Genomic DNA, 12,432 nt, shown 5'->3' on the forward strand with positions numbered 1-12,432 from the left:
GGGACTGAGGCTGGGTTAGAGGGACTGAGGCTGGATTAGAGGGACTGAGGCTGGGTTAGAGGGACTGAGGCTGGGCTAGAGGGACTGAGGATGGGTTAGAGGGACTGAGGCTGGATTAGAGGGACTGAGGCTTGGTTAGAGGGACTGAGGCTGGATTAGAGGGACTGAGGCTGGGTTAGAGGGACTGAGGCTGGGTTAGAGGGACTGAGGCTGGGCTAGAGGGACTGAGGCTGGGTTAGAGGGACTGAGGCTGGATTAGAGGGACTGAGGCTGGGTTAGAGGGACTGAGGCTGGATTAGAGGGACTGAGGCTGGGTTAGAGGGACTGAGGCTGGGTTAGAGAGACCGAGGCTGGGTTAGAGGGACTGAGGATGGGCTAGAGGGACTGAGGCTGGGCTAGAGGGACTGAGGCTGGGCTAGAGGGACTGAGGCTGGGCTAGAGGGACTGAGGCTGGGTTAGAGGGACTGAGGCTGGGTTAGAGAGACCGAGGCTGGGTTAGAGGGACTGAGGATGGGTTAGAGAGACCGAGGCTGGGTTAGAGGGACTGAGGCTGGGTTAGAGGGACTGAGGCTGGGTTAGAGGGACTGAGCCTGGGCTAGAGGGACTGAGGATGGGTTAGAGGGACTGAGGCTGGGTTAGAGGGACTGAGGCTGGGTTAGAGGGACTGAGGCTGGGTTAGAGAGACCGAGGCTGGGTTAGAGGGACTGAGGATGGGTTAGAGAGACTGAGGATGGGCTAGAGGGACTGAGGATGGGTTAGAGGGACTGAGGCTGGGTTAGAGGGACTGAGGCTGGATTAGAGGGACTGAGGCTGGGTTAGAGGGACTGAGGATGGGCTAGAGGGACTGAGGCTGGGTTAGAGAGACTGAGGCTGGGTTAGAGAGACCGAGGCTGGGCTAGAGGGACTGAGGCTGGGCTAGAGGGACTGAGGATGGGTTAGAGGGACTGAGGCTGGATTAGAGGGACTGAGGCTGGGTTAGAGGGACTGAGGCTGGGTTAGAGGGACTGAGGCTGGGTTAGAGGGACTGAGGCTGGATTAGAGAGACCGAGGCTGGGTTAGAGAGACCGAGGCTGGGTTAGAGAGACCGAGGCTGGGTTAGAGAGACCGAGGCTGGGTTAGAGGGACTGAGGATGGGTTAGAGAGACCGAGGCTGGGTTAGAGGGACTGAGGCTGGGTTAGAGGGACTGAGGCTGGGTTAGAGGGACTGAGCCTGGGCTAGAGGGACTGAGGATGGGTTAGAGGGACTGAGGCTGGGTTAGAGGGACTGAGGCTGGGTTAGAGGGACTGAGGCTGGGTTAGAGAGACCGAGGCTGGGTTAGAGGGACTGAGGATGGGTTAGAGAGACTGAGGATGGGCTAGAGGGACTGAGGATGGGTTAGAGGGACTGAGGCTGGGTTAGAGGGACTGAGGCTGGATTAGAGGGACTGAGGCTGGGTTAGAGGGACTGAGGATGGGCTAGAGGGACTGAGGCTGGGTTAGAGAGACTGAGGCTGGGTTAGAGGGACTGAGGCTGGGTTAGAGAGACCGAGGCTGGGTTAGAGGGACTGAGGCTGGGCTAGAGGGACTGAGGCTGGGCTAGAGGGACTGAGGATGGGTTAGAGGGACTGAGGCTGGATTAGAGGGACTGAGGCTGGGTTAGAGGGACTGAGGCTGGGTTAGAGGGACTGAGGCTGGGTTAGAGGGACTGAGGCTGGATTAGAGAGACCGAGGCTGGGTTAGAGAGACCGAGGCTGGGTTAGAGAGACCGAGGCTGGGCTAGAGGGACTGAGGCTTGGCTAGAGGGACTGAGGCTGGGTTAGAGGGACTGAGGATGGGTTAGAGAGACTGAGGCTGGATTAGAGGGACTGAGGCTGGGCTAGAGGGACTGAGGCTGGGCTAGAGGGACTGATGCTGGGCTAGAGGGACTGAGGCTGGGTTAGAGGGACTGAGGCTGGGCTAGAGGGACTGAGGCTGGGTTAGAGGGACTGAGGCTGGGTTAGAGAGACCGAGGCTGGGTTAGAGGGACTGAGGCTGGGTTAGAGGGACTGAGGCTGGGTTAGAGGGACTGAGGCTGGGTTAGAGGGACTGAGGCTGGGTTAGAGGGACTGAGGCTGGGTTAGAGGGACTGAGGCTGGGTTAAAGGGAGTGGAGCCTCCCACTGCTGCATACCTCTGTGGCGGTGACATGCTTGCTTCCTTTAACGTGCAGCAGCCGCAGGATGTTGTACACATTGGACTCAACGTGACGGAACCCCGACTCCACACCGCCCTTCTTATAGCTGAGGGAGAGGACAGGGGTTAGTCAGGTGGAGATATGAGGTAGAGGACAGGGGTTAGTCAGGTGGAGATATGAGGGAGAAGACAGGGGTTAGTCAGGTGGAGATATGAGGAAGAGGACAGGGGTTAGTCAGGTGGAGATATGAGGGAGAGGACAGGGGTTAGTCAGGTGGAGATATGAGGTAGAGTACAGGGGTTAGTCAGGTGGAGATATGAGGGAGAGGACAGGGGTTAGTCAGGTGGAGATATGAGGGAGAAGACAGGGGTTAGTCAGGTGGAGATATGAGGAAGAGGACAGGGGTTAGTCAGGTGGAGATATGAGGTAGAGTACAGGGGTTAGTCAGGTGGAGATATGAGGGAGAGGACAGGGGTTAGTCAGGTGGAGATATGAGGGAGAGGACAGGGGTTAGTCAGGTGGAGATATGAGGGAGAGTACAGGGGTTAGTCAGGTGGAGATATGAGGGAGAGGACAGGGGTTAGTCAGGTGGAGATATGAGGGAGAGGACAGGGGTTAGTCAGGTGGAGATATGAGGGAGAGGACAGGGGTTAGTCAGGTGGAGGTATGAGGGAGAGGACAGGGGTTAGTCAGGTGGAGATATGAGGGAGAGTACAGGGGTTAGTCAGGTGGAGATATGAGGGAGAGGACAGGGGTTAGTCAGGTGGAGATATGAGGGAGAGGACAGGGGTTAGTCAGGTGGAGATATGAGGAAGAGGACAGGGGTTAGTCAGGTGGAGATATGAGGGAGAGGACAGGGGTTAGTCAGGTGGAGGTATGAGGGAGAGGACAGGGGTTAGTCAGGTGGAGATACAGAATTACAGGTACAAAATATGAGAACAGGAGAGTGAGTGGGGAGAATAACAGAGAGGAACTGAGGAGACCAGGGTCAGGATGTTTTCATACATTAGTGAGGTAAGCTTTGTTTTAGCAGCCTTATCAGCCTTTCACACACCTCTACCCCTTCTACTGTCCTCATTGACAAACTTCATAAATACTGCACACTCAACTTCAGAACTCCTTGGCTAGTTATACAATCATGTCACTATGAAATTTGCTGCAAAGAAAACTAGAAAAGTATTTATTGTTTTGTTGAATAGTCATGACTGGTTCGAGTTATCTGAGTTATCTGTCCAGAAAATAGCAACTCTCCAGTGGCTACAATTTACATTTACGTCATTTAGCAGACGCTCTTATCCAGAGCGACTTACAATGAATGGCTAAATTACTTCGGGACACGAAGGGTCCACGGAGCTCCTCTTCCTCCTCCTCCTCACTACTCTATTGTGTATAGTTCAATAGATGATAGGGTCCACGGACCTCCTCTTCCTCCTCCTCCTCCTCACAACTCTATTGTGTATAGTTCAATAGATGATAGGGTCCACGGACCTCCTCTTCCTCCTCCTCCTCCTCACAACTCTATTGTGTATAGTTCATTAGATGATAGGGTCCACGGACCTCCTCTTCCTCCTCCTCCTCCTCCTCCTCACTACTCTATTGTGTATAGTTCAATAGATGATAGGGTCCACGGAGCTCCTCTTCCTCCTCCTCCTCACAACTCTATTGTGTATAGTTCAATAGATGATAGGGTCCGCGGAGCTCCTCTTCCTCCTCCTCCTCACAACTCTATTGTGTATAGTTCAATAGATGATAGGGTCCACGGAGCTCCTCTTCCTCCTCCTCCTCACAACTCTATTGTGTATAGTTCAGTAGATGATAGGGTCCACGGAGCTCCTCTTCCTCCTCCTCCTCACAACTCTATTGTGTATAGTTCAGTAGATGATAGGGTCCACGGAGCTCCTCTTCCTCCTCCTCCTCACAACTCTATTGTGTATAGTTCAATAGATGATAGGGTCCACGGAGCTCCTCTTCCTCCTCCTCCTCACAACTCTATTGTGTATAGTTCAATAGATGATAGGGTCCACGGAGCTCCTCTTCCTCCTCCTCCTCACAACTCTATTGTGTATAGTTCAGTAGATGATAGGGTCCACGGAGCTCCTCTTCCTCCTCCTCCTCACAACTCTATTGTGTATAGTTCAATAGAGGATAGGGTCCACGGAGCTCCTCTTCCTCCTCCTCCTCACAACTCTATTGTGTATAGTTCAATAGATGATAGGGTCCACGGAGCTCCTCTTCCTCCTCCTCCTCACAACTCTATTGTGTATAGTTCAGTAGATGATAGGGTACACGGAGCTCCTCTTCCTCCTCCTCCTCACAACTCTATTGTGTATAGTTCAGTAGATGATAGGGTCCACGGAGCTCCTCTTCCTCCTCCTCCTCACAACTCTATTGTGTATAGTTCAGTAGATGATAGGGTCCACGGAGCTCCTCTTCCTCCTCCTCCTCACAACTCTATTGTGTATAGTTCAATAGAGGATAGGGTTCTGCAGAGCTCCTCCTCCTCACAACTACTACAATTTCGAAGTCGGCAACCTTCTGTCCCTGCTCTGGATCGAGCGGGGCTTCTCCATCTGTCGGAGGCCTGCATCCTGTGAAACGTGGGAGTGGCCGAATTTCCTCGTCCTTCTCGCCATCCGTGATTTTGGGCAGCTCCATGGTAAGAAATGTGACCGTTCCTGGTGCAAAAACAATGTCCTATCCCGGAGCTGGAGTAAATGACATTACTAAGCTGCTCCCGAATGTACTATGTCAGGACATGGAAATCGATTCTATCGTAGTCCATGTGGGTTTTAATGACATTATGAAGGGCAGCTCTGAACAGTTGAAACTGGATTTTAAAGAACTGATTGACTCTGTTAGACACTAACAAAAAACCCATCATATCTGGCCCTGTGCCCTCTCTGAATCGTGGCATTGAATGCTTTAGCAGGATTCTTGCTCTTCACAATTGGCTACGTGATTATTGCAGCTCAATGGGTGTAACTTTTGTTGACAATTTCGATACCTTTTGGAAACAAAACACGTTTTATAAGGAGGATGGGATCCACCCAAATCATTTGGGTTCCTGGATCCTTTCACAGCATTATAAGGCTGCGTTGAGACAATGACTTAGCAATGACCCAAGCTCAGCTCAGCTAATCCCTACCATTGTGACGCAGAGTTGTCAAAACGCTTCAGCAAATGTACATTACACCAGGGGCGTCGGTAGACACAATATAAGTGACCTAATTGATATCCCTCTAACTGCCCTGAATGCCTCTGCTGATCCTACAGCTATTGTATGCAGTAATCATGTGCCTAAGAACCAGATTTATACTGTTAGCACTGAGCCGGTGTCCCGAGGAGGAAGTCCACTGTGTGCAGCTCACCCTGCACTAACATAAAGAACATGACCACATCTACTGCTGCTAAGCTTCCCAGTAACGCAATAAAAACAAGTAAGCATTCCAGAAGAAAAGTGCTCAAAATAGCCCACGTTAACATAGTGGTAGCAATACAAGGTTATAACATTTACAGAAAATATAGAAATGCCAATGGTGGAGGTGTTGCTGTTTATATTCAGAACCACATTCCTGTGAAGATTAGAGAGGATCTAATGTAATCCAATGCCATACAACACTCCTTCAGTAGCCTCCAACTGCTCTTAAACACTAGTAAAACTAAATGCATGCTTTTCAATCGAACGCTGCTGGCACCCGCCCACCCGACTAGAATCACCACTCTCGACGGGTCTGACCTAGAGTATGCGGACAACTACAAATACCTAGGTGTCTGGTTAGACTGTAAGCTCAACTTCCAGACTCACATAAAGAATCTCCAATCCAAAGTTAAATCTAGAATCGGCTTCCTATTTCGCAACAAAGCCTCCTTCACTCATGCTGCCAAACATGCCCTCGTAAAACTGACTATCCTACCGATCCTTGACTTCGGCGATGTCATTTACAAAATAGCCTCCAACACTCTACTCAGCAAATTGGATGTAGTCTATCACAGTGCCATCCGTTTTGTCTCCAAAGCCCCATACACTACCCACCACTGTGACCTGTACGCTCTTGTTGGCTGGTCCTCACTACATGTTCGTCGTCAAACCCACTGGCTCCAGGCCATCTATAAATCACTGCTAGGCAAATCCCCGCCTTATCTTAGCTCATTGGTCACCATAGCAGCACCCACCCGTAGTCTGCGCTCCAGCAGGTATATCTCACTGGTCATTCCCAAAGCCAACACCTCCTTTGGCCGCCATTCCTTCCAGTTCTCTGCTGCCAATGACTGGAACGAATTGCAAAAATCTCTGAAGCTGGAGACTCTTATCTCCCTCAATAACTTTAAGCATCAGTTGTCAGAGCACCTTACCGATCACTGCACCTGTACACAGCCCATCTGAAATTAGCCCACCCAACTACCTCATCCCTATATTGTTATTTATTTTGCTCTTTTGCACCCCAGTATCTCAATTTGCACATAATCTCTTGCACATCTAGCATTCCAGTGTTAATACTATTGTAATTATTTTGCACTATAGCCTATTTATTGCCTTACCTCCATAACTTGCTACATTTGCACACACTGTATATATATTTTCTGTTGTATTTTTGACTTTATGTTTTTTACCCCATATGTAACACTGTGTTGTTTTTATTGCACTGCTTTGCTTTATCTTGGCCAGGTCGCAGTTGTAAATGAGAACCTGTTCTCAACTCAAAAATATTGTTAAATGCTGTTTAAGTAATATGGCTACAGGTTCATCTGCCTCACCTAAAGCCCATTCTGGTGGGAAGCTGCTATAGACCACCAAGTGCTAACAGTCAGCATCTGGATAACATGTGAAATGCTTGATAATGTATGTGATATCAATAGAGAGGTATACTTTCTGGGTGATTTAAATATTGACTGGCTTTCATCAGCCCACTCAAGAGAAAGCTTCAAACCGTAACCAGTGCCTGCAACCTGTTTCAGGTTATCAGTCAACCTACCAGGGTAGTTACAAACAGTACAGGAATCAAATCATCAACATGTATTGATCATATCTTTACTAACGCTGCAGAAATTTGTTTGAAAGCAGAATCCAAGTCCATTGGATGTAGTGATCACAATATAGTAGCCATATCTAGGAAAACCAAAGTTCCAAAGGCTGGGCCTAATATAGTGTATAAGAGGTCATACAATACGTTTTGTAGTGATTCCTATGTTGTTGATGTAAAGAATATATGTTGGTCCGTGGTGTGTAATGAGAAGCAAACAGATGTTGCACTTGACATATTTATGAAATTGCTTATTCCAGTTACTAATAAGCATGCACCCATTAAGAAAATGACTGTAAAAACTGTTAAATCCCCGTGGATTGATGAGGAATTGAAAAATGGTATGGTTGAGAGGGATGAGGCAAAAGGAAAGGCAAATAAGTCTGGCTGCACAACCGATTGGCAAACATATTGCAAATTGAGAAATCATGTGACTAAACTGAATAAAAAGAAAATAAACTACACTATGAAACAAAGATAAATGACATAAAGAATGATAGTAAAAAGCTTTGGAGCAGCTGAAATGACATTTTGGGGAAAAAAGGCAAACTCAGCTCCATCATTCATTGAATCAGATGGCTCATTCATCACAAAACCAACTGATATTGCAAACTATAATCATCTTTTCATTGGCAAGATTAGCAAACTTAGGCATGACATGCCAGCAACAAATGCTGACGCTATACATCCAAGTATATCTGACCAAATTATGAAAGACAAGCATTGTAATTTTGAATTCCGTAAAGTGAGTGTGGAAGAGGTGAAAAAAGTATTGTTGTCTATTAACAATGACAAGCCACCGCGGTCTGACAACTTGGATAGAAAATTACTGAGGATAATAGCGGACGATATTGCCACTCCTATTTGCCATATCTTCAATTTAAGCCTACTAGAATGTATGTGCCCCAAGGCTTAGAGGGAAGCAAAAGTAATTCCACTACCTAAGAATATTAAAGCCCCCTTTACTACCTCAAATAGCCGACCAATTGGCCTGTTACCAACCCTTAGTAAACTATAGGAAAAATTGTGTTTGACCAGATACAATGCTATTTTAAAATTAACAAATTGACAACAAACTTTCAGCATGCTTATAGAGAAGGACATTCAACAAGCACAGCACTTAAACAAATGACTGATGATTGGCTGAGAGAAATTGACGATAAAAATATTGTGGGGGCTGTTTTAGACTTCAGTGCGGCTTTTGACATTATTGATCATAGTCTGCTGCTGGTTAGACATATGTGTTATGGCTTTACACCCCCTGCTATAATGTGGATAAATGGGTGTTCTTTAATGGAAGCCTCTCAAACTTAATCCAGGTAGAATCAGGAATTCCCCAGGGCAGCTGTCTAGGCCCCTTACTTTTTTCAATCTTTATTAACGACATGCCACTGGCTTTGAGTAAAGCCAGTGTGTCTATGTATGCGGATGACTCAACACTATAGACGCCAGCTGCTACAGTAACTGAAATAACTGCAACACTTAATAAAGAGTTGCAGTTAGTTTCGGAATGGGTGGCAATAAATAAGTTAGTCCTAAATACAGTGAGGGAAAAAACAGTATTTGATCCCCTGCTGATTTTGTACGTTTGCCCACTGACAAAGACATGATGAGTCTATAATTTTAATGGTAGGTTTATTTGAACAGTGAGAGACAGAATAACAACAAAAAAATTCAGAAAAATGCATGTCAAAAATGTTATTAATTGATTTGCATTTTAATGAGGGAAATAAGTATTTGACCCCTCTACAAAACATGACTTAGTACTTGGTTGCAAAACCCTTGTTGGCAATCACAGAGGTCAGACGTTTCTTGTAGTTGGCCACCAGGTTTGCACACATCTCAGGAGGGATTTTGTCCTACTCCTCTTTGCAGATCTTCTCCAAGTCATTAAGGTTTCGAGGCTGACGTTTGGCAACTCGAAGCTCCCTCCACAGATTTTCTATGGGATTAAGGTCTGGAGACTGGCTAGGCCACTCCAGGACCTTAATGTGCTTCTTCTTGAGCAACTCCTTTGTTGCCTTGGCCGTGTGTTTTGAGTCATTGTCATGCTGGAATATCCATCCACGACCCATTTTCAATGCCCTGGCTGAGGGAAGGAGGTTCTCACCCAAGATTTGACGGTGCATGGCCCCGTCCATCGTCCCTTTGATGCGGTGAAGTTGTCCTGTCCCCTTAGCAGAAAAACACCCCCAAAGCATAATGTTTCCACCTCCATGTTTGACGGTGGGGATGGTGTTTACATTTACATTTACATTATTTAGCAGACGCTCTTATCCAGAGCGACTTACAGGAGCAATTAGGGTTAAGTGCCTTGCTCAAGGGCACATCGACAGATTTTTCACCTAGTTGGCTCGGGGATTAGAACCAGCGACCTTTCGGTTACTGGCACAACGCTCTTAACCACTAAGCTACCAGCCGTTCTTGGGGTCATAGGCAGCATTCCTCCTCCTCCAAACACGGCGAATTGAGTTGATGCCAAAGAGCTCGATTTTGGTCTCATCTGACCACAACATTTTCACCCAGTTCTCCTCTGAATCATTCAGATGTTCATTGGCAAACTTCAGACGGGCCTATGTATGTGTTTTCTTGAGCAAGTGGACCTTGCGGGCACTGCAGGATTTCAGTCCTTCACGGCGTAGTGTGTTACCAATTGATTTCTTGGTGACTATGGTCCCAGCTGCCTTGAGATGATTGACAAGATCCTCCTGTGTAGTTCTGGGCTGATTCCTCACCGTTCTCATGATCATTGCAACTCCACGAGGTGAGATCTTGCATGGAGCCCCAGGCCGAGGGAGATTGACAGTTATTTTGTGTTTCTTCCATTTGCGAATAATCGCACCAACTGTTGTCACCTTCTCACCAAGCTGCTTGGCGATGGTCTTGTAGCCCATTCCAGCCTTGTGTAGGTCTACAATCTTGTCCCTGACATCCTTGGAGAGCTCTTTGGTTTGGCCATGGTGGAGAGTTTGGAATCTGATTGATTGATTGCTTCTGTGGACAGGTGTCTTTTATACAGGTAACAAACTGAGATTAGGAGCACTCCCTTTAAGAGTGTGCTCCTAATCTCAGCTCGTTACCTGTATAAAAGACACCTGGGAGCCAGAAATCTTTCTGATTGAGAGGGGGTCAAATACTTATTTCCCTCATTAAAATGCAAATCAATTTATAACATTTTTGACATACGTTTTTCTGGATTTTGTTGTTGTTATTCTGTCTCTTATAGACTGATCATTTCTTTGTCAGTGGGCAAACGTACAAAATCAGCAGGGGATCAAATACTTTTTTCCCTCACTGTATTTCCAAAACTAAAAGCATTGCATTTGGGTCAAATCATTCACTCTACCCTAAACCTCAACTACATTTCGTAATGAATAATGTGGAAATTGAGCAAGTTGAGGTGACTAAACTGCTTGGAGTAATCCTGGATTGTAAACTGTCATGGTCAAAGAATATTGATACAACAGTAAAATAATAATATGCCATTTAGCAGACGCTTTTATCCAAAGCGACTTACAGTCATGTGTGCATACATTTTTACATATGGGTGGTCCCGGGGATCGAACCCACTACCCTGGTGTTACAAGCGCCATGCTCAACCAATTGAGCTACAGAGGACCACCAGTAGCTAAGATGGGGAGAAGTATGTCCATAATTAAGCGCTGTTCTGCCTTCTTAACAACACTATCAACAAGGCAGGTCCTACAGGCCCTAGTTTTGTCGCACCTAGACTACTGTTCAGTAGTGTGGTTAGGTGCCACAAGGGGGGACTTGGGAAAATTACAGTTGGCTCAGAACAGGGCAGCACAGCTGGCCCTTAAAAGTACACAGAGAGCTTTAATCTGTAGCCTAATAAACTCTATGCTTTCCCGGGTCGTAGTGGGAGGAGACACACAACATATCGCGTGACTCCAAGTTTACTTCGATATGATGGTTATTACATCAGTATTTGAGCATAACAAAGTTTCCACTGCCATTTCTCGCATTATTAATTTTAACGACACCATGTCGAACAAACAAATAGTCTGTAGGCATTTATAAAATTGTACTGGCATTTCATATTTCCTCAGCCCGGCCGTGACATTTTTTCATGCGTCAGGTAATTAATCCACATGAAATGGTTGGAAGGAAACGTGGTTTGTGTTGTGTAAATGAACCTATGAGCCCCAGCCCCAAATTAATGGAAGATGTAGACATCAAACAGGGATTGGGTGTTGATTGATGTAAATAGCTATAGAATATACAAAATAAATTGTGTGTGATGGCATTGTCAGTGTGCCTCCATGCTATGCACAAGTCCTCATATTCTAAAATCAAAATATTTCTCTAACAGGTTGGGACCAACATGGTTGAGTACCTGCACCAGGCGGAGGTGACCAGACCCTACCCATTTGTGTTGGCTCTTGGGGACTGCTCACAGGTGTTTACAGTCATTAGTTGTCCGGCATTGGATCAAGGTACACCACAAGGTACACTAATTCCTACAGACCACGGTCCATGCTACAGACCACGATCCATGCGATCGAGGGCAGTGCAGTTGCAATACCAAGCAGTGATGCCGCCAGTAAAGATCTCACTAGTGCAGCTGTAGAACTTTTTGAGGATTTGAGGGCCCATGCGCTGTCATGCCTTCTTCACGACTGTGTTGACCATTTTAAGTCCTTATTGATTTGGACACTGAGGAACTTGAAGGAATTTGAAGTAATCACAGGACTACTCGTTGAAGTAATCCAACAATGTGTACACCTCTATCTTGTCTATTTTCAGATCTCATTGATTGACAGGTGGGTGTCATCAAGTGTCGCATGTCATGTTGACACCCACCTTTCTCCATCAGTGAAGAAGTTTTGAAATAGACAAGAAGGCGGCGTACACATTGTTTGATTACTTTATGGCACAGGTCCTGTGTTGCTCAGTTTGTAGAGCATGGTGCTTGCAGTGCAAGGATTATGGATTTGAATCCCACTGGGGACCAGTACGAAAAGGAAAAAAGGGAAGAAAATGTATGTCGCTCTAAATTCAAATGACTGGACACAGTTATTTTAGAAGATACATGTTTGGCCGAATCGTGAACGAAGATAGTATCGCCAATTTAAAGTTGGTCGTAAAGTATCTGTGCTATGCCAAACAGTTTCTATCCTGTAACGGGTAATAGAGAATCACATTACAAATCTGTTGCTATCTTGCCTCAAGCTAGCTAGGCTCCAGCTAAGCCTGGAGCCTGGCTAGATAGCTAGCTAGCAACTACAATGTCAACTAA

At 46.5% G+C, this 12,432-nt stretch overlaps 1 protein-coding gene across 1 annotated transcript in view; it reads right to left on the reverse strand.

Moving 5' to 3' along the window:
- vill (villin-like) overlaps positions 1 to 12,432 on the reverse strand; it is a gene marked incomplete at its 5' end in the record, with an annotated part of 63,682 nt that overhangs the window by 40,855 nt on the left and 10,395 nt on the right. Inside the window, one exon of the mRNA XM_084140812.1 lies at positions 2,149 to 2,257. Within this exon, the coding sequence (XP_083996938.1) occupies positions 2,149 to 2,257 (109 nt within the window). The remainder of the gene's footprint in view (positions 1 to 2,148; positions 2,258 to 12,432) is intronic.

The sequence above is a fragment of the Coregonus lavaretus genome (genome assembly GCF_964263955.1).
Source record: "Coregonus lavaretus genome assembly, chromosome: 2".
Classification (NCBI taxonomy): domain Eukaryota; kingdom Metazoa; phylum Chordata; class Actinopteri; order Salmoniformes; family Salmonidae; genus Coregonus; species Coregonus lavaretus.